At 41.7% G+C, this 22,367-nt stretch overlaps 1 protein-coding gene across 3 annotated transcripts; it reads left to right on the forward strand.

Moving 5' to 3' along the window:
* The first annotated feature begins 864 nt into the window (after positions 1-864).
* On the forward strand, positions 865-20,639 carry CSE1L (chromosome segregation 1 like). Of its 3 annotated transcripts, none has more exons than XM_065754407.1 (25): positions 865-952; positions 2,845-2,940; positions 3,470-3,612; positions 5,538-5,639; positions 6,040-6,185; positions 6,478-6,568; positions 6,840-6,947; positions 7,818-7,910; positions 9,198-9,365; positions 9,459-9,588; positions 10,256-10,321; positions 12,142-12,344; positions 12,985-13,069; positions 13,788-13,849; positions 14,467-14,603; positions 14,758-14,861; positions 15,270-15,367; positions 15,666-15,816; positions 16,320-16,528; positions 17,179-17,276; positions 17,485-17,570; positions 18,241-18,322; positions 18,744-18,890; positions 19,616-19,847; positions 20,247-20,639. In XM_065754407.1, the coding sequence occupies exons 2-25, from the start codon at positions 2,856-2,858 to the stop codon at positions 20,334-20,336; spliced, it is 2,916 nt and encodes a 971-aa protein (XP_065610479.1). In that variant the 5' UTR covers positions 865-952; positions 2,845-2,855; the 3' UTR covers positions 20,337-20,639. The 3 variants fall into 3 exon arrangements, with proteins under 3 accessions (XP_065610479.1, XP_065610480.1, XP_065610478.1); XM_065754408.1 differs by lacking the exon at positions 865-952 and adding an exon at positions 1,717-1,733; XM_065754406.1 differs by lacking the exon at positions 865-952 and having other exon boundaries at positions 2,582-2,940.
* The last annotated feature ends 1,728 nt before the right edge of the window (positions 20,640-22,367 follow it).

Consider the following 22,367-nt stretch of genomic DNA (forward strand, 5'->3'; position numbering starts at 1 on the left):
GTCTTGTCCTGGCTCTGCTGACATTAGACATGCCTGGCCTGGGCTGGTTCGCTGCTTCAGTAGAAGGATGAATGGAACAGGAGATCTGTGTAATGAAAACAGCAGGCCTTAGAGTGTAACAAATTAAACTCCAAGCAGATCTTCCCTATAAGGGTATGAATAGTGAGGCTGCATGGTATTTCCTGATGCTCGTGGTAGACCCTCCCAGGGAGCAGCTGTGTGTGTGTGGGTTATTGCTGCAGTTTCCCAGTGCTGCTGCTCCCAGTCCGTGCTGCCAGGAGCAGTGTGCCATCTTTTAGTCTCAAGTGCGATGACGCTTTTCCCGTCTCTTTAATCTGTCCATTGTTCGTTCAGCACCTTGAATGTTGTCTGTGTAAGACGTGCGTTGCCTGTGTCTCTGAGGACCTCCGAATGAAGTGCATTTAATACCGACGAAGAGCAGTCCTTACCCATGGGCGTACACGGTTGAGAGAGAATAGCGGAATTATCAAATACGAAAAACCTATGTAAAGTTTTCTACATGCAAATACTATGTATAGTACTGTTATAATGCTCCATGCTTTAATGAAGTGGTCAATCAATAAAGTTTTCAGAAGCGGTGCTCATTGAGCTCTATGTTTGTGTGCGTGTGGGGGGGGATAGGGGGGGAACTTTCTCCCGCCCTTTTCCCGGGGCGGCGCAGCGCCGCCTGACGGGCACTGCGGCGCGCGGGGCCTTGTGGGAAGAGACCGGCCATTGGCTGCTGCTTCCGCGTGACACGGGAGGCGCGGATTGGCTCGGCGCGCGGCACGTGGGAGAGGAGGGGCCCACTGATTGGCCCGGCGGCCGGACGGTGTCACCGCCCTGCGTGATGCGGTCACCGTGCCGCCGCCGCGCCCTCTCGCCGCGGTTTGAATGTAAAACGCAGCCGGAGCTCTCCGAGCCGCCGCCGCCGCTTGGAGGAGGCCGACGGGTGAGACTGAGCCGCGCCGCCCGGCGATGCCGGCGGTAGGGCGGCCTCGCGGCCCGGCCGTCCGCACGTTCGGACGTTCAGCCGCCGCCGTTCGATTCCTCTGCGGGCTCGGGCGCTGGGCCCGCGGCGCAGAGAGAGGCGCTGCGCACCGTGCTGGGGCGTCTCGGTCCGCCCTCCGCGGCTCTTGATTGGCTTATGGCCTTTCGTGGGCTCTTCTCATTGGCTCCCGCGGCTGCCAGTCGGGAGGTGGCGGGGCGGGGGGGGCAGCAAGTTAGGCTGTGGGCGGCAGTCACCGCGCGGGGATGCCCGGCCGGCCCTGAGCCGCCTCCGCCTCACGCAGCGCGAGCAGCCCCGGCCCTGCGGTGAAGCGGTGGGGGAGGGAATAGAGCCGTGGGGAGGGACCGGGCCGCGTGGTGCAGGGTGGGGCAGGCCCGACCCCAGGGGCTCTCCCGGAAGGCCCCCGAGCGGCCGCCTCCTCGGGACCGCCGTGACGAGCTGCGGGGCCGCGCTGCCAGCAGCCTCCTTCCCGCCGGCTGCAGCCCCGGGCTCTGCCTGGCAGCGCTGCGCCCCAGCAGCCGGCGCCCACCGGAGCACGGCGACAGGGAGCTCTTACAGTTGGGCTTTGGTGTTCTTCGAGTGCTCCATCACTGGTGTGTCCTTTAAGCGTTAAGGACACTTTGTGAGTTTTCTTCTAGAGAGAGTCTGGAAACTTTCCCCGTGATTGCATTCTCATTGTTACTCAGTGTATAGCGGGAAGCGCGGCGTTTCTTCAGCAGTTCTGGTGGTGGGAAATAGGGGAAAAAGGAGCAGTGGGGGGGGAGGTGACACGGGGAGCCGGGTGCTGCTGGTGCTGTTTCTTTCTGCTGTCCTCCAGATGCAGAGGAAAAAATCAGTCATTAAAATTCACAGCCTTTGCAAACGTGCTTAAATAGAAACTGCATTTATTGCACTGATTGTCAGCATAGAGTAAATCTAAATCGGGGTGGGCACGTTTTGGTTTCTCGTGTTTTTGTAGCAAAGGAGTTGTGGTGCTGTTGGTTAGCACGCAGTGCTTTGGGATGTGGCTCTGCCTTGGGCTCAACGGTGTTAGGTGATGGCTTTGTGGCCTTACAGGTCCTTTCCAGCCTAGATAATTCCATGGTGCTATAACAGATGGTGATACCCTAAGCAACATGTCCACCAAGTGTGTCTTGATATTTAGTGTTACTATGATTTTAGTTGTTCCAATTAAAGCTGTGAAGTCAATGTATCACTGTGATAAGTGTGAGAGTATATGTGGGAGGATGGTTAGAGAGGAGTCATCAGACTTCACCAAGTTCTGCATTAAGCATTGGGTGAAATGAATGCCTGCCCTAATCTGGGTTCATTTTGCAGGGTGGACGAACCCTTTAGATTTGTGCGGTGTTTCATCTTCAAGAAAATTTTTTTTTTCTGTTGAGAATTTTCTAGAGATAGCATTTATTTGTAAACGGGAGTTGGCTCCCCAGTGCACTTCAGGTTGTTCTGTTTGCAGTCGTTTGTGCCAAACTATTCCTTTTTTTTTCAGCAATGAATAGGTTTCTGTGGGTGACAGTGCTTAGCAAAAGCAAGCTTGTCTTGCCATGGAAGGTTGGGAGACCACCTTTTGGCTCTACCTGAATCATGATTCATTGGAAGTATGGTCCAGTTTTAGGGGTTTGCTTTCAGTAAGCTAGACGATAGCAGTTACATGGAGCACATTTTGGGGTTTGTGTTTAGCTGGCTGTATTGTTGGTTAGATGTGTGAGTCCCTGCTTTAGGAAATGCAGTCCAAAAAAAGCACGTTTGCTTTCCGTGGAATCAAGTTTTGTGTATGTGGAGCTTATAGGGTAGATTTTCTGATCTGCATTAACAGAACTATTTCTGTGTCTTAGTTTCTGCCAAAATGGAGCTGAGTGATGCCAATTTACAGACCTTAACTGAGTACCTGAAGAAAACACTGGATCCAGATCCTGCAATAAGGCGTCCTGGTAAGTGCTTGTCACATGTGACCCAGAAGTTTGGTTTCCCCTCAGCCCTTCTGTCTGCGTGTAACAAGCTTCAGTAGAAGTTTATGCAAAACTTTGCAGAAATTCTCTGCCTCCTTCAATCAAACCAGCAACCCCCTCCAAAACCTAGCACTTCATGAAGAATGGGTTTACATATAAATTTATTTTCTGTTTGCATATCTTTTTTCCTGATTTTTATACTGCTGTTTTTTAAAACAGGGATGCTGTTTACAGTCGAACAGGACTGGCTTCTCTTCAGTCACAGCTTTTGCTGAGGACGCAATATTTCCCCAGCCTGTTTTGAATTGAGAGCTTTTGTTAACAGCAGAAGCATGAAAGAGCTCAGTAGTAAAGAAGCTGCAGTGCCTTTTGCTGCTTGTGCAGTGCTTCTGTTCCTGTGAAGCTCTGGAGAGGTGTTTGTGTTATTTTAAATGGATATTTGAGGAATTGTAGATCTCTAGTTAGGGAAATCAGTTCAGCTTTTTGTTAACCTTCCCGTGTTCTCTTCCAGCGGAGAAGTTTCTTGAGACAGTTGAAGGAAGCCAGAATTATCCGTTGTTACTCTTAACACTGCTGGAAAAATCCCAGGAAAACGTCATCAAAGTCTGTGCGTCTGTGACATTCAAGAATTACATCAAAAGGAACTGGAGAATTGTAGGTATTCTAGTCAGTAGCTGTGGTAAGATCCTAATAAGATCTGATAATATATAATAAAGAATGCATGTGTGTCAGTACTTTGGGAGAGAAGACAGATGATACAGAAATCAAATACAAAGTGTAATTTACTGATAAGGGACTGGAGCCTCCACTCCTGCTATCTGTCACATTGAAAAGAAGTAAAGCGAGGTGATAAAATGGGGAAGGATGAATTCTTCCTAATATTGCGTGCATCTTTTTGAGGAAGTACAGTATTCGCTGCCCCTGTAACTGTGATGTTATTTGTGTTAAAATGATTGGAAAATGTCTGTGTGTGTGAGCTGACTAATTTGGCTGCTATCAGCTGACGTAGTACTGCAGCCATTTCCAGCCAGTCTGCAGATGGGAGTGATGGTACTGATTTATTTTTCACATAGATGCCTCTGGGACATAGAAACCCTGACAGTTCAACACGTGGAAGTGCCTGTAGGCATGAGACAGAAATATTGTCACTTAACCTCATTTTATCCTCTGTTTTGTAGGCTTCAGAAGCATTTTTTATTTATAGCTTTCAGCACATGTGAAATTTAACTTACGGTGTAAAGTATTATGTGTCAGGGCTCAGCTCCTTTGTGATGAGAGATTTCAGCTGATCTTGCTGGTACTTTGTCCCTGTGAAAGCACAGTTTATGTATCTGAAAGAGTCTCAAATGTATGATCTTGGTTTATACCTTAGCTTGTGACTATTCAGGAGTTTGTGTATGATTCCCCCATGTAAATGTTGAAAAGCTGCAGCAGTCCTTGCTCTGGTTACGTTTGGTAAAATCAGCACATTTACGCTGGTGTGAAATTTCCATACCTTGGTGTTGCTAATACTGCCTTTGCAGTCATTTCTCTAAAACTACATCTCTGTTGTATTCTAAGTAGAAGCAATAGTCACTTACAGAGAGGTGTGTGTCTTCCTTGGTTTAGGTGACTGAAGTGATTTGGGCTGTGGCGTTGTGTTGGAGCAGGTGGAGGTGCTGAGCAGTACTGGAGTGCATCCCAAGGACGGTTCACATTGCCCCAAGCTTGCCTGCAGCCACACATGCTATTTTGTCCAAGATTGAAACTTCCCCTTTAGAAGCAGTTTTATAAACATGACCTTAAGGCTAGCTTATGTAGATCACGTGGTGTAATTTAGCAGCGTTGGATTAGGGCTGATGGCAAAGATCAGAGGGAAGAAAATGGTTTTGCCTACACTGATGGTTTGATTCTTTTTAAGTGTATGGAAAGTTCCAGAAAGAATGTGGAGGAGAACAGTAGTGCTGTGTGGCTCCAGGCACACTGAGATCATTGAATTGCTTTCTGGATTGGTGGATAACTTCTATGTTTCTAAACTTTGCTGCTGTCATCACTGATAATGGGATTATCCCTGCTGTCAGTGGTTGGTGTAAAGTCTTGGTGTTGTACTTCAATAGAGACACCATAATTTACTATCTACCACTTGGCACTGTTCACTTGGCAGGATGAGTGGTTAACTCTTGAAGGCAGTGTGATGTCTGTGTGTGCCACCTGCACTCACCTTCCTGTCCAGTTGCACAAAGTAAATCTTTGAAGTTGGCAGAAAAGAGGACAGGCATGGTTTGGAGCACTGAAAGAGGAGAGTGGTGGCTAAACTCATGTTTGGTACTGGCATGTGCACCCTCCCTCTCTGCTCCTGAATTGCTGTTTTGAAAAATCAATGTTAGAGAAAAAATAGTTAGAAAAATTGAAGGAAGGTGTAATTTCTTTTAGCTTTTTTCAGTCACAACTGTGGGATAGTCATTGTAGGCTTTAACAGATCTCTTAATTTCCTCCTTGATGCAATGGTTACATACATTTGTACATTTGGCTTCTGAAATACTGAGGTTTGCCTAGAATATAGTAATGTGCCAGTGACTTAATTCTTGTCTTCCTTGTAGGTGGAGGATGAACCGAATAAAATATTTGAATCAGACAGGATAGCCATTAAAGCCAACATAGTGCCCTTGATGCTTAGCAGCCCAGAACAAATTCAAAAGCAGGTAATGAGTCAATTTCTGGTTGTGTCCAAGAGATTTTTATAATGATGCAGTGTGTCTAGAGGCTCTGGTTATTGTCAAGCTGAGTTAGCCTTCCAGTGATGTCACTGCTATACAAATAACTTGCAGTAAATTGTTTAAGTTACTTCTGCTCACTTTAAAAATAATAATAAAAAAAAGGCCTAATTCCAGCATTAGACGGTTAAATGGAGTGAGACTGCATGCACATGTTGGTTTTGAAGTGAGCTGTATTGAGATGAAAAAGAGTAGATGTTTAACCCAATGATTTTTGAATCTGACAAGTATAATAAGCATTCTTAGATATTTGTCACACCTGGCTTGGCTGCTGTGATTTTTGTAGGAAGTAGTGTGCTGCTGTATCATGGTTATGTTTCCTTTCCAGTTAAGTGATGCCATTAGTATTATTGGTCGGGAAGACTTTCCTCAGAAGTGGCCAGACTTGCTGACAGAAATGGTGAATCGCTTTCAAAGTGGAGACTTCCATGTTATTAATGGTGTCCTTCGTACTGCTCACTCTTTGTTTAAAAGGTACTGGAAATAAGGGACTTGCTATGTGGGTTTAAAAAAAGGAAAGCTTGTTTAAATCTGAATTTACATTCTTGTATGTGGCTTCTACTTAGGCTTATTGACTTCTTAGTAAGACTTGAAGTGGTTGTCAAATGTTGTGCCTTCCATGGCCTTGAACTACATTGTTTAGCTATTATGTTTACTTGATAGGATTTGGTTCAAGGCTCATCATGAGAGATCAGTTGTGTGCATGTTAATTCAGGAATAAATGTGGAGACTGTCTGATTGTAGGTGTGTTTCTCTCACTCCTCAGGTACCGCCATGAATTTAAGTCAAATGAATTATGGACAGAGATCAAACTTGTCCTCGATGCCTTTGCATTGCCCTTGACAAATCTCTTTAAGGTATTGTTGAATGATTTCTGAAACAGCTGTGGCAATGTGAGTTGCTTGTTGTGAATGCCTACAAAATGAGAACAACTCTTGAAACTGTTCATGAAGTTGAAGCTAAAATCAGGAAACAAGACCTGACAGAATCAGTCAGAGGAAGAAAAGGAGTAGTGTTTTCTGATTTAAACAAATAAAATAATAATGCTATGTCACATAGTACTTCTCAGTGTCTCTTATTGATACAGTTTGTGACAGGGTTTCTTAACTGAATTTTCTCTTTTTCTAGGCAACTATTGACCTTTGCAGCACACATGCAAACGATGCTAGTGCTCTGAAAGTTCTCTTTTCTTCTCTCATTCTAATTGCGAAGCTGTTCTACAGTTTAAATTTTCAGGTGAATCTCTCTTCTTTTTTTCATAGTTTCGCTTTGATCGCACGAGGCTGTTATGCTTTATGTATAGGATCAATCTGAGGCAGCCTTTAGGGCCATGCATTATGGCCAAAGTAAAGGGTGACAGTAAGGATGAGGTTAATTAATACATTAGCTTGGCCCTGTCTAAACAAAAGCTGAAGAATAGAGTCTTGAGCTCTCCTGCTAGCAGGGAGGTGTTGTGGGTGACACATCTGAGTGTAAGCTGGAGTATAGGTGGGAATCACATGACTGTGTTCATACTCACTGTGTTGTTTCTTAAATGTGTCTGTACTCAGCAAATTCAGTCATGTAGATAAAAGTCAGTCAGATTAGTAATGCAGCGCTGTGGTAGCAACCAATCCTGGTAGTAGTGTAGAGTTGGGTTTTTATTTGTTTCTCTTTTGAAATGAGATCTTAATTTCTAGCATTAAGTAAGCATGCTGTGTGAAAAGCAGTAAAGCTAAACCCTTCTGAGGTGGTGTATATTTAGTGTCTCAGCATGAGCATGAGTCAGGTGGGGATGGTCATGACTCAATTGCTCAGACTTCTCATTCTGTATTGGGCAAAAGAAAAGGCTGGAGCTAAAAGGGAGGCTGTGCTTCATACTCTGAGAGACAGAGATTAAACTTCAGACTGTATAGAGTGTAAGGAACTCATATATTTGGAAATGTGCTCCCGAGCCTCCATCTGTTGGACTTTTACTGTGTGCTTGTTCTGGGAGTGAAATAAGGGGACAGTTTTTGTTTTAAAGGTTTGCGTTCCACACTTCACTGCGCCTCTGTAGATTAAAAGATGGACGTGTATTACTTACAGTAGAAGTTTAAAATGTAGATTTCTGCTTTTCCTCCACAGGATTTGCCTGAATTTTTTGAAGATAACATGGAAACATGGATGACAAATTTTCATAGTCTCTTAACTTTAGATAATAAACTTCTGCAGACTGATGTAAGTACTGCATAAACCTGTTCCACCTCTGCAGAGTGGAGATAATTTACAGGAGACTTCCAGGCAAACTGTGAGCAGTGCAATGTTTCCTTTGTTGGGTAAACAAAGCCATAGAATGACTGAAAGGAAACGGGATTTGAGGGAACAGTCTCTGTTGTCTGAGAACTATGGAGCCTGGTTCTTGAGGTCACAGATTAGTTATGTTACAGTTGTGCACAGAGATCAGCTTACAGGTACACATCAATGAGGAGCTTCTTTTGAGGCCATCTGCTGAAGTAACCTGATTATTAGAATCACAGGGCTCAGGTTTTCAGTACCTCTCAGCTGCTTCACATGCTGTGTTTTAGAAGACAGAGTATCTTGGAGAATTTGAAGTGTTGGAGCATAGAAGGCGTGACAGTTCTGAGTAGTTTACTTTACCATTTGCTGGCTAGTTAGTACAGTTAATAGTTTCACATGTGGAAAAACATACTGTGTAATCAAAGCACAAACTCATTCTGTATGTGCTTTCTGCATTTTAGGTGCAGTACAGTAGTTTACCACGTGGTGGAACCAAAGAAACTATACATTCCTTTACAGTATACAGGGAGCATGATAAGCACATTTTGTGTGATAGTTTCATGGTGGTTTCAAGCTAATGCAGCTGGTGCTAAAAAAGAAAAAAGCCTTGATCATCTTTTCTCCTGTTGTTCTCTTATTTTCCTGTGGGCTTCACTCAGCACAAGCATCCATGCTGTTGCACTCTGCACTGACTCAAGGAATTGATACGCACTGAAACTGAAGGGTGGGGATTCGGAGAGAGAAAGCAGTGCTGATGGATCTTGGTGTTATTTTTTAAATTTTCAGCACATTTTTCCAATTCAGTTAACTCTGTGGCTCTGCAATCATCTGTGCTGACATGGGAAGGGGAAAAAAAATCCTAATTTTAACAACTCCATAAGTTTAAAGTAGCAAGATACAGTGCCTTCTGAGCATATGTTTTCAGTGCCTTTTGTTATATTTTTCCTATCATATTTGTAGACTAATTCTGTTTCTAACTTTATCAGGTCTAAATCACTTAAAGGGAGCAGTACCTCTGTTTGAAATGTGGACATAATGGCATGAATGTATAATTTGTAGTACAGTTCCAGTACAGATGGGCATAATGCAGTAGTTCCTAGCAAGGAGGAGTGATTTCTGTGGCCTATTTAGGACATCATAGAATAATTGTGTATTTCCTTCAAATAATTGATTTTAAAGCAGCCTTGAAGTTTGGGTGTTTAAGTACCTACTTTTGTTTTATGTGAGGATGAAGAAGAAGCTGGATTACTGGAGCTCTTGAAATCTCAAATTTGTGATAATGCTGCTTTGTATGCTCAAAAGTACGATGAGGAATTCCAGCCCTACTTGCCACGTTTTGTGACTGCAATCTGGAATCTGTTAGTCACAACAGGTCAGGAAGTGAAGTATGATTTGGTAAGTCATTGTGAACTAATCTTATCAAGGTTAATAATGCTTTATAAATCGGTCAGTTGTGTTAAAGCTGTATGTGTTTTATGTGTGTTCTAGTTGGTTAGCAATGCAATCCAGTTTCTGGCCTCAGTTTGTGAAAGACCACATTACAAGCACCTGTTTGAAGACCAGAATACACTGACAAGCATCTGTGAAAAAGTTATTGTTCCCAATATGGAATTTAGAGGTAACTTTTTGAGATTTAATTTTTCAATGACACAATAAAATGTGTCTGATCATGATTATATTTTGCTTTACAACACTCAGAATTTAAGTTTATTTCCTACGTACTTTAGTACTAGATTTAAAATCAGTTTTCTACAGCAAATTGCTGTCTTGTGGCCTTCATAGACTCGTATGGATTTCTGTCTTACTGTGATCTCAATCTGAAAAATACAGAAAGTCAAAGTCACGTGCCATCAGTCATTTTTTCATGCTAGAGTACCAGGCATGGGTATGTATATGGCCTACTGAATTGCAACATCTTGTTGTCCAAGCTACAGTAGTCTTACTTTGACCCTGGTATCTAAAATGTGTTGAAGATGTCTTACAGTAGTAAGAAACTTCTGTCCAAGTCAATGACCAAGGAAGCCTCGTCTAAACACACTCAGTATTGAGTATGGTTTTATTTTTGTTTTTTAAATCAGGAATTGCATCAGCTTATGAGTGTGAAAGACTGCAATCTGTGGGCCTGCCAGCTGAACAGGACTGCCTGTTTGGATAGTTCTGTTAATCTCTATGAATGTTAGGGAAAAATGCTTGGAAAGTTTAGCAACTTTGTTAAAGGGGATGTCATTGTCATTTAAAAAAATAGTACCTCAGTATTGAAACTCCTCTGTATTTTATGTTTTCAGCTGCTGATGAAGAAGCATTTGAAGATAATTCTGAAGAATATATAAGAAGGGATTTGGAAGGATCTGGTAATCCATAGATTTATACTAAGATACTTGGTCTTTAAACATAGCTCTAAAGAGTAATTTCCTGAGGTTTCTATAATTTCTTATTTTAGAACTTTGGAAGTTGGTGTTTATTTCCTCCAAGATATTTAGTCCAGTTTTTAATCAAGTTTGCTGTCATGATGTACCCACTGCAGTGTCTTTTTTTGCTTTGAACAGTGTGTAGTTTCTTTTCTTAACTATATTTCCATCTCCTGCACTGCATGCATTCTCATTTCAGCAAACAGCCTCTAAGTCAGCACTGAGAAGGAGCCGTAGTTCTGCATGAATTTCCTACATGTGGAGTCGTGAATGACATGAGTAGACATGCTGTCTGTATTTGCTGATCTGTTGTGTGTGAACTGAAACTGGCCAGTTTTGCATCCAGCTCCACAATGAAGCCAGCTAGGCAGCAGCCTTCACATGCTGGCACTGTTCAAACAAACACAATAACTGTCCTAAAAACACAGTGCTGTGTTAACAGTTGCTTGATTTTCTGATTGTCTGTCTTCAGCCTGGCCAGTGCACAAATGGACTAAATCTAGTCCTGTATGACAGTTCTGTCTGGGCTGTTCTGTGCCACTGAGCTACTGACATGGTGCTCGCTGACACTTTCGGATTATTGAAGCTTTATAATAGGTTTGAAACATTTATGTGTATTGAAAGTAGATGAAAATGATTTTTGAACTTTTTTTTCAATCAGACATGTTATGATTCTTATCCAGGATTGGCTGCATTACTGGTATTTGTGAAACTTTTATTTGTTTACTATTTCTAAGAGAATTTAGGCAAGAACTATCCATTCTTCTGAGACTCCTTTAGAAACATCCTCAGTTGCATTCAAATACACTTGTTTTGTGTTTCCTTTGTCCCTCTGTTAGTGTACTGTGTTAGAGGCCAGCTTTTTTTTTTCCTTCGAGGCAGGGAATTTTTACATATTTATTTCAAAAACGTACTGTTCTGTTGTGGTGGGCCAGCAGCTAAGTGCCACACAACAGCATGCTCACTGTGCTGTGGTGGGATGGGGAGGAGGGTAGGAAGAGCACAAATGAGAAGGCATTTGAGTTGGAATAGAGACAGTTTAATAAGTGAAAGGATGAGGAAGAAAACAGAAGAAAAAGTCACTCTGGTTATGGAAAGTGGGATGTCATAGGTGGCAAATACGTCCCCAGGCATTGCTGCCTCTTCCAGATGCTCCACTCCAGAGTTTTTATTGCCAAGCACAGTGTTAAATGGCATGGGAAAATCCCTTGGCACGTTTGGATCAGCAGTGCAGATGCGTCCATTCTTGGCTTTTTGCTCACTCAGCCTATTTGCTGGGAGGGCAAAACAGGAAAAAAAGAAAAGCATTGACACTGCAAGTTCAGCAATAACCAAAATGCTGGTGTGTTAGCAAGGTACTTTTAGTCACCAGCCCAGGACACAGCACCATGCTGTAAAGAAAATAAAGCCCATAGCCACCGGACCCAGTGCACTCGTGCACATAATTAACAGGGCAGAAAAAGCCTCCCCCTTTGTGCTTACTGAATCCTTCAGAGGGTAGTGGGACCTGTGAATACGTGCCCAGTGTGGGTAGATGTCCGTTACTCCCTTTGTTGTATAAATGAGTTTTAGTGTTACAATAAATAAAAAACAAAAAATCTCATTTAAATGTGTTCTTATGCACTAATGGGAATGTTGCAGTAATTAATATGAGCTGTGGCTGTAATTTGAGAAGCCATAATTACTGATTTTTTTTATTATGCTTTTTAGTATGAAAAACTATGTAATCTGTCATACATAAAGGACCATTTGTTGTCATGCAGATATAGACACGAGGCGCAGAGCAGCTTGTGATCTAGTGAGAGGCTTGTGCAAGTTTTTTGAAGGGCCTGTGACAGGAATTTTTTCTGGATATGTTAATTCCATGCTTCAGGAATATGCAAAGAATCCATCTGTTAACTGGAAGCACAAAGATGCTGCTATATACCTTGTTACATCGTTGGCATCCAAAGCTCAGACACAGAAGGTACTTGTACACTGTATTTGTTTCAGTCCTTATGCATTCAAATATTACAATGCATGTGAGGACTGGAGAATTTTTCATGTTTTTAATGCTGCATTAAAATGAGAATACTTGGGTTTGTAATAATATAGTATTGATGTGACTCAGGATTGTCCATAATATATTTGTCACTATCTATGGAGATTTCATGGTGTCTGGTCTTCAGATGGGGTGGGTGAAGTCAACAACCATGTGTGATCATTTGACAAGTCTTAATAAGTTGTATGAAACAGTCAGTAAAAAACAGTAAGTTGTCTTCAGCCTGGGATCTCACATGGCACTGAGCCAGAGTGTGCCTCAGTAATTAGGAAGGCCAGATTACAGAATATGATCAGTGTCTCTGAGCAGACAAGAAGGAATCCAGACAACCCTTACAATTCTTGCTGTTATATTTCATAATATTTCTTGTTGATTGAATGTTTATTGCCTTGAAAATGGCACATGAGCATGGCTGTTGGGCTGGAAGTGGCTCTTGAGATTGTTATTGCTAGAACCTGGACACTGAAAAGAATTGTGGGAAAAATATCTGAATGACAACATCTGTAAAAAAACAAAAACAAAACAGTGAGTGTGATTTCTCTTGTTTTTGTTTTGTTTTTTCTAGCATGGAATAACACAAGCCAATGAACTTGTTAATCTGACAGAATTCTTTGTGAATCACATTCAGCCTGACTTAAAGTCAGCCAGTGGTAAGTTGAATGTTAATTTTCATACGTCATTTTGGGGATGGCTCTAGAACGTTGGCAGTGACTGTTGTTTCTTCAGGCTCAAGCACAGGTTAGGATGTCCTGCATCAACATCACCTCTGAGACACAGGGCTTGTTCACCTGGCACCTGGAGGTGGTACACGTTGGTTTGGTCAGCAGTGAGTGAGCTTTTAAACAAAGGTGGATTGCCATGTGCTGTTGGCAGGATCAGAGCGTGTGTGTGTGTGTGTGTGGTTGCTATCAGCTGATGTGCTGTAACTTGCTGGATCAGAGTAACTCAATTTCTGTATTTGAGACCATGTGGAAACTTCTTTGCTACACAGAGCTCTTGAGAAGTTAAAATAGTGCAGTCTGGGTTGCAGCCTGTGTCAGCATGTGTCAATGAGACTACAAATGTCGAGGTTTAAGCAGCTGGTTTTACACTTGAGCAATTAGGATGTTTGGAGGGTAGTGGGTTGCATTGGAATGTGCAGCTGGAGTCTGTTACCATCAGAGCAAGAAAGGGAATTTTATGTGAAAGGGTTGGAGTGTATGTTTAATGTAACAGGGCAGTGCCCACACAGAGGTGGATCAGCAAAGAAACATAGAAGAACATTGTATTACCCCAGGGGTGGGGAATTCATGACTTAATGTCACCTTTATAGAGAATGTGTTCAGAGATCGTATTTATATGAAAAACTGCATATTTTTTCTATTGCAGTGAATGAATTCCCAGTGCTAAAAGCTGATGGTATCAAATATATCATGATTTTTAGAAACCAAGTAAGTTTTTCTTCTATGGTTTAAAAAAAAATTTTTTTTAATACAGACAGTGGCTAGTTACTTTATTTCTAGTTGCCAAGCCCCATTATCTTCCTCGGCCCTGTGTTAACTCAGCAGTGTTGAGAGCTTTTAGTTTTGAAAGCAAATGATTCTGCAGCTATAAATATCAGACAGACATGCAGTCTGTATGCTGTCAGAGCACTAGGCCCTCAGCCCTGTGACCTGCTCAGATGTTCTGGCAGTGAATATGAGACACTGGTCTCCATGTACTTGATTGCTCGTATCGTTGCAGTAGTTGTTAGACTCTGTCTTGTACTTCTTTTAGATTTGGATTTGGAGGTGCTACAAGAAAACACACTGAGCGTTAGTTTGAATTTTTTGTTACTTGTATCCATCTATTTTGAAGTACCTGCCGTTTTTATTTTTAATCTTGATTATTATTATTATTATTTTCATTATCCATTAAGACAAGGTAAAGTGGAATATATGCTTTTACATTAGTTTTGTTCCTCTGCCAAGGTTTCAGTTTGTAGTTGATGAGCTCAGTGGTTATGCTCTGGTATTGAACGGTCTGTATATCTTTGTGAAGTATATAATTTATTGCTGTAATTTTTTAGGTACCTAAAGAACAACTGTTGTTATCTATTCCTCTTTTAATCAATCACCTTCAAGCAGAAAGTATTGTGGTCCATACTTACGCAGCACACGCTCTTGAAAGACTGTTTACCATGAGAGGGACAAACAATACTACACTGTAAGTTTTCAAACAGAAGGAAATACATTACTGTGTCGTTTTTAAGCACTGCAGATGAAATATTGGTAGGGGATCTTTCATTTCGTGGGATATTGTGAAATGCTTGAATTGTGTGAATGTGGTTCATAATTAAAGCCCTGTGTTCTTCTTACAGTATTACAGCTGCAGAAATGGCACCATTTGTGGAAGTGCTGTTAACAAACCTTTTTAAAGCATTGACACTTCCTGGCTCATCAGAAAATGAATACATAATGAAAGGTAAATGCTGACTGAGACCTACACTATAAGAGTTACTTTGTTAACTTGTTGTAAAGGGTTATAGCCATAGGCTACTGAAACTTGAACAGCCTAATTTACTCGAACTTGCAGAAGCAGTGTGCACAGCCTGCAGTTACTGTTAAGTCATCTTTGAATAAATGCATGAAACAAAAGAGAAACACTGAAGTGGTGGCATTGTGTCCGGTGGGGTTGGGTGGGGTATGGCTCGTAGTGTGCTGCAGCATGACTGTCTGCAGGGGACTTATCTTTTCCTTGGACAGGTTGCTCAGTTTTCTGTTCCTAGTCTGTAGAATGGGAGTGGTGTGACTTTGCTTTGTTGTGATTATGGATGGATTGTCCCTGTACATGTTCAGCTCCAGAAGATGCTAACTTTCTTTTTCATTCCAGCAATCATGAGGAGTTTTTCTCTGCTACAGGAATCCATAATTCCATACATCCCTTCTGTCATCACACAGCTTACACAGAAGCTACTGGCTGTCAGTAAGGTAAAGAGCATGCTATGTGAGCAAAACCTTCACGTTTTTTACTCCTTGAACAGTCTTCATAAAGTTGGTTCACGTGGAGCTTCTGGAAAACACTTATTTAGAAAAACAAATTAATTTGTTTTTTTTTATTTTTTATGTTTGCTTTTATCTGTGGAATTAACTTTATCAGCATATTAATAAGGCATAGCGTCCTCGTTTCCAGTTGCTCCTTCAGGCTTCAGTTGAAACAGTAAATACATTTTGCAGAGCAGTTCACTTGGCTTCAAGTTCAAGCTGTTTGTCCATAACTTGTTTTTAGAATCCGAGCAAACCTCACTTCAACCATTACATGTTTGAGTCGATCTGCTTGTCGATACGGATCACGTGCAAAGCGAACCCCGATGCTGTTGGCAGCTTTGAGGAGGCTTTGTTCATGGTGTTCACTGAGATACTGCAGAATGACGTGCAAGGTGAGTTGAAACCAGTAATTCTTGTGCTCCCTCTGCTGTAACTGGTTGACATTGTTTATGTCCTGGCACTTTTCTTGTGTAGCACAGGAAACTCAGGTGAGAAAGCAGAGTTTTCCTCACCAACACTTTAGGAAGCATCCTGGTTGTTCCATAGGGTGCATAAACTGTATCACCATTGTTTGTGTTGTTTATAAGAACAGGTTGCATTTTAGAAGTGTCTTAATTGCTACCCCCAAATCTTCTTTCTTTTGCCACATTTCTAATGGTTTACATTCCATGTTCTGAAAAGGACAGTAGAGAAAATAAAATGTGTCTGCATGGATGTATACATACAGCGCTTGAAAGTGATTGGAGGAATGAAATTAGTGTATTCAGATTTTAATTTATCAGGATCTTTTGTTAATATCCTACAATTATAGGTTCAGACAGTCGATACATAGTTCTTATGAATTGACAAGTGACCATTTTTGCTGAATTTCTAAGTGTTGTGGTTTGTTCTGCAGAGTTCATTCCATATGTGTTTCAAGTTATGTCCCTACTTCTGGAAATGCACAAAAATGAAATCCCATCGTCCTATATGGCATTGTTTCCTCATCTACTTCAGCCAGTGTTATGGGAAAGGACAGGAAATATTCCTCCTCTGGTCCGACTCCTGCAGGCTTATTTAGAGCGAGGTGCCAACACAATAGCAAGTGCTGCTGCTGACAAAATTGTAAGTCGGATTGGTTGAGTAGTGCTGTATGCCTCCAGACATGTTGATTTAAGATTGAAAGTTACGTGGAGTGTGTTCCTTGAGTGGAAAGCTGAATTTGTGCAGTGTGTGCTTTAAAAAAGTAAAAATAAATAAAAAGTTTTGAGAAGGGAGCAGGGTCCGCAGAAATGTGCTTTTATAATTTAGGGGGTGTGAGTTTTCTGCACTTCGTTCATTGAAGCAGGTGAACTTCTGTGGTTTTCTTGTGTTGTTTTGCCTTATATGGAACACAGTAATTGGGAAAGCTCAGGGTTTCTGTTTGGAAGAGTAACCAGCAGCGTGAATGAGGGGAGTCAAAATGTTGGGGGATCTGAGGATTAGTGGATTCTGCTGCATGACGTGCTGTAGTCAAACCTGATTACACAATACCAATGATGAAACAAACATACATTTTCAAATTAGCTTTTGTGTTAACTTGATTTAGGACTAATTTTAATACTCAGTGGGATATTATTTTGTCCCAAGAGAAATCTGTCTTTCTGCAGTAACAGAATATTGTTTTAGGTTGTGAAAGCTTTTGCCACAGTGTGTGTTTTAGATAAGATCCAGCCTTCTGGTAGGTTGTATATGAGGAACTGCTGTGTAGTGCTTTCTGTTCGCTTTGCTTGCAGCCTGGGCTGTTGGGTGTGTTCCAGAAGTTGATTGCCTCCAAAGCTAATGACCATCAAGGATTCTATCTTCTAAACAGTATCATAGAGCATATGCCCCCGTGAGTATGAATTGCCATTATTTATATGCACAAGTAATCTGTATAGATCTTAATACTTGTATGTTTGTACACTTCAGAGTTAATAACAACTGAAAAATGTCACATTTGTCAGTAAAACAAATTTGAATAATTTTGTGTGTGTTTTCCATAGTGTGACTTCTGGTAAATGCTAGCATGGCCTGAATAACTGATTTCTTTATATTTCTAGTGCATCAGTTGACCAATACAGGAAACAGATCTTCATTCTACTGTTCCAAAGACTTCAAAATTCCAAAACAACAAAATTTATTAAAAGTAAGTTTGTTGCACTACGAAGAGCTTTGGTTGTACCAACAGTTCAGAACGTGTGCAGTACCAAAAAGTATCTGCCATGTCCTTTGGTTTTGCAGACAGAGAACAGTGAGCTCATAACATCAGTGACTTGCTTTGAGTTACTTGTGTGATTGGGGTGGTATACAGGGCAGTTGCCCATCGGAGTGCATCTATTTCATTGAAACTAAAAGACTGAAATTAAAATGAGGGGGAGATCTTCCATATTCCCATCCACTTCTCCTGTGCAGTATTATTGATCCTCTGAAATTGCCTCTAATGCCCAAACAATACCAGCAGGCTTTCACACAGCACTTAACAGTGACTGCACTTGTGATATTCTTCTGCACAGTTGTGATATTACTGTTAAATGTTCCATGCAGTTGCATCATCAGTGTGACACAAGGTTGAGAATAGCTTTTCTAACACTTCATAGTTGCTGTGAGGGGCAAAGGGGTTGAACCCTGTCCTAGCTGTCTTAGCACAGTTTTAGTGCGTTAAGGAACGTGGAAAAAGTCAGCAGCTTTGTCAAGCCCCCCAGCAGCTGGATAATGTACTTCACTGACAGTGAACATTTACAAAGATTACCGTTTCTGTCTCCTTGAAAAACTTGTTATGTGTTTTCCTGCTGACTCAAACCTTTTTCTCATTACAGGTTTCCTAGTCTTCATTAACTTGTACTGCGTAAAATATGGAGCATTAGCTCTTCAAGAAATATTTGACAGCATACAGCCAAAGTTAGTATGATTTTTGTTTCAAACTGCTGTGTAGCTTTTACCTTTCAAAGCAGAAATGGTTGTCTCTGTTAGCTAAAGCTGCAAACCACATTTGTTGCTAAACTGACCAGCCAGGCCTTTCTTCTGCTGCAGTTCATTTCTTTCTCAAGCAGTACTTCTTATTCTGATCTGCTGCTCACAGTTCCTCCCTTGTGGTTCCAGATCAATAATCTCCTGAGCAGGTCTTATAAAGGAATGAGTGATGTTTTCGTTCTTCTTTCTTTGAGAAAAAATTGTGCTATCAAATTTCTACCAGGCATCCAGTATGACAGGGCAATGTCATAACAAGTTCTGTTTTTCCTAGTGACTCACATTGTGTCTTATTTTGTTGTCACTGTGATGCTGGCAAGGCTTTCTAATACTACTTTTAATGTCATAATAGGATGTTTGGGATGGTTCTGGAGAAAATTATAATTCCTGAAATACAGAAAGTGTCCGGACAAGTTGAAAAGAAAATCTGTGCAGTGGGCATTACAAAAATATTAACAGAATGTCCTCCCATGATGGACACTGAGTACACCAAGCTGTGGTACGTACAGCACTTCTTCAGGTCAAGCTCCTTGGTTTTGAAAATGTGAGCTACTCGGTCCTGTTGTGATTCCTTCAGGCCTGCTACTGTTTCAGGCTTTTCATGCCACTTCTAAACAAATGGTGATCGAAGCAGACGCCAGAACTGGTTTGAGGTTTTTGTGATGGAGGTAGCACTGACTGCTAGCTAGAACTGCTTTTAAGAAAACAGACTACTTTCTTTTAGCTTGTACCATTTCTGAAAAGCTAGGAACAGTTTTAGTTTGTAGTTCTTCTGTTAGTCAGGAGACCCAAGCATATAACCCGAGATAGATGCTGTAAGACTGAGTGTGACAGGGAGTTCTGGGGAAGGCTGTCTGGGAAGATTGTCCAGCAGTGTAGGTCATCAGGCAGGCTGAATTCTGAATTTAGAAAGGGGAAATTAGAGAAAAGGTCTGATCTACAAAACAGTTATTTTCTCTTAGCTATGTTACATGAGAATTTGACCTAATAAGAAATAAAGACATCATTTGTGATTTTAATGTGAGCACCTGCCTGTAACATACACACATCCACAGCTCTTCAGGTTCAGCTCCTTTTAGGCTTGCACTCTCAATAGCTGAGTTAGTACCTGCAAAGAGAAAATTGTTGAAAGAGTTTTAAGTAACTTGAACATTCCTTTAAAATACATCCTGTCCTGGTGTTTTTGTCAGCATTCCAACTTTCTCTTTGTGTCCTTCTGCATAGGACTCCTTTGCTGCAGGCACTCATTGGCCTCTTTGAGCTGCCTGAGGACGACACCATCCCTGATGAAGAACATTTCATTGACATAGAAGATACTCCAGGATATCAGACTGCATTCTCTCAGCTAGCCTTCGCTGGAAAAAAAGAACATGATCCTGTAGGTCAGATGGTGAACAATCCTAGAATTCATCTGGCACAGTCTCTTCACAAACTGTCTACTGCGTGCCCAGGCAGGGTAAGTGGCTTTCATACATGGCATGCTGATTCCAAAGCGTACAGAGAAGAAATGCAGTGAGTCTTTTCCTCTGATGTCTGATAATTAGCAGGATGGAGTACATCATAATCAGAATGCTAGGTATTGTTTTGTATTATTCTGTCACTGAGTATAGCTTTAGTGTGTGGGTTTTTTTCCCAGTAGCCTAAGAAAGGCTAATATTTTCATGTACTAAGTGTATATAAAACTAAATATTGTAGTATTGTCAGCACTGTGATTCCAGCAGCTGCTTTCAGAGCAGAACCGTTGCTGACAGGATGCCATTTGACTCGGTGCTGTATATTGACGTGGCAGTTAACGGGGTATGGCAGTCCTGGAAGTTGTGCACGGATTGACGCTTCTGCTCTGTCGTGTTTTAAGGTGCCGTCAATGCTGAGTACTAGTCTGAATGCAGAAGCGTTGCAGTATCTCCAAGGATACCTCCAAGCTGCAAGCGTGACGCTGCTCTGAGTCGTGTGTTTCACAAGCAAGAGCAGAAGCTGTTTTGTTACACTGAAAGTTGACACTGACTTTTTTTTTATAGCAGCGCTCAGACAGAATGAAAAATGCTACTTGAAAATGTGTTGCAGAATCCATCTTGTAAAAGATCAATGTGGCTTTCAGCTGAAAGTGAAAGAATATGGTGGTGTGTGTAATCATAGACAGAAGGTGGTTAACTTCCATTCCCAGGTTAATTTCAAATGGAATAGTTGTAGCGCTTTGCTACGGGCTTATCTGAAATCTGCAGCCTTTGGAGAACGTTTGGGAACGATGGAGAGCACTGGCTGGAGAAGCTCACTTCGGTCACTAAAATTCCTTTTTATTTTGATGTTGTCCTTTGTAATTCTTTTGTCTTTCCTTAAAGTTTATCTAAATTGTGAATAAATAAGAAGTACTTGTTTAAAATGCTGTCACTGTGCACTTACTGTTTTAGAGGAGCGTAGCTGGCTTAAAAAAAATTAAGTGTTTTAAACTTAGAATATAAAATAGCAGGAATGTGAGGATTCTTCTTTATGTAGTAGCTTAAATATATTGTATGTTCACATGGAGCAAATGTAGAACTTTGGCAGAAGATCCAAAGCAGCTGTTACTCGTGATGTTCATCAACAAGTGCACCCCTTCTCCTTAGACGTGACAGTGCAATGCAGTGAAAGCAAGTCGTGCACCCTCAGGGCAGGTATTGGTCTCCCAAATGGATTTTTAGTGGTGTATCAAAACAGAAACATTGATCTTCTTTCTTTAACTAGGGTGTTCTCCCTGTCTCCTTATGAATACACTGATGAGATGTGGTAGCCCTGAGTTTTAAGTGCATCATTATAACCTTATAGTTATGGTTGATGAAAGGAGACAAGTTCAGTGCCTGAGCCTTACTGTGCTCTCAGATGGTCTGTGCCAAACTGCTCCACTGGAGGCTGTGCGAGCACTAATACTGCAGGGATGCAGGTGAATTCAGTTACAGACTGCAAGACTCCTGAATAGGAGTGAAGTCTCAAACAGATATGTATATTTTTGAAGTTACCTGGCCATGCAGATCCTGCAGATAACTTGAATCGGTATTGGGGTTTTAAAGTTATAATGCCAGATGAAGTGGGCCTTGGGCCAAGAAAGTTACTGAATTTACAGAAGGTAAAACATAACTCACAATCATCTTTTTTTTTTTCAGTTCTTTAATATCTGTGGCTGCCATGTGGGAATGCATGTTGGCCATCTCTCCTAATGTGTAAAGTAATTAGTTACTTGTCAGACAATTTAAACTGCTTAAGTGCCTAGAAATGCATGAAATCAATCTGCCATCAACAGGTTTTCTTGAATCTGGTCTGTAATTCAGTGTCAGACTGTCTTTGTTCATAGGTATGAAGTGAAAGCAAGTCTCTAGAATGAAATAATACAGTGGTGATCACAGGAAGCATTTGCCTTAATGCTGGTGAGGCTGTGATAAGTGTTACAAAGTGTTCAGAAGTGCCATGCAGAATAAATGTCCACGGACAGGTTGAAACCATCTGGGAGAGGCGTGTGATGTTTGCAACGAATGCCTACCTCGGCTGTCGGTGTTAATTGAGCTGGGGATGTTCATAACCTGCAAGCTGAAAAGACTCAGATCACTGCCTGCTCTACAGTTCAGCCTTTCCTTTGGATGATAGGGAGAACGATTCTTCATGTCAACCTCAAATTGGTGGTGGCTGTCATGTGGCCATAACTTGACACGCTGCCTTGGCACCCAGTCAAGCAGACAGCCTATGTATGTTTGCTACCATGGGGCTCTTCAGTGCAGTGCAGTATGAAGGGGCTGACTGTTACACCATCCTCGTTCTGCAGTTCAAGTGTGATTTCTTTGAGGGACACACTGCTGAGGATATAGAGTGAACAGATTTCTCTTATTTTACTGCTAAGAAAGGGAACTGGTCAAGATGTGCTGCAGCAAGCCAGAACCTTTCTGAGAGGCAGCCAAGGAAACTAGCTCTTTGGAATAGCAACGTATCTGTGTTCATCATATTGCACTTT

The sequence above is a fragment of the Cyrtonyx montezumae genome, unplaced genomic scaffold (genome assembly GCF_038088225.1).
Source record: "Cyrtonyx montezumae isolate F1298 unplaced genomic scaffold, pur_monq_1.0 scaffold_9, whole genome shotgun sequence".
NCBI classification, from domain to species: Eukaryota; Metazoa; Chordata; class Aves; order Galliformes; family Odontophoridae; genus Cyrtonyx; species Cyrtonyx montezumae.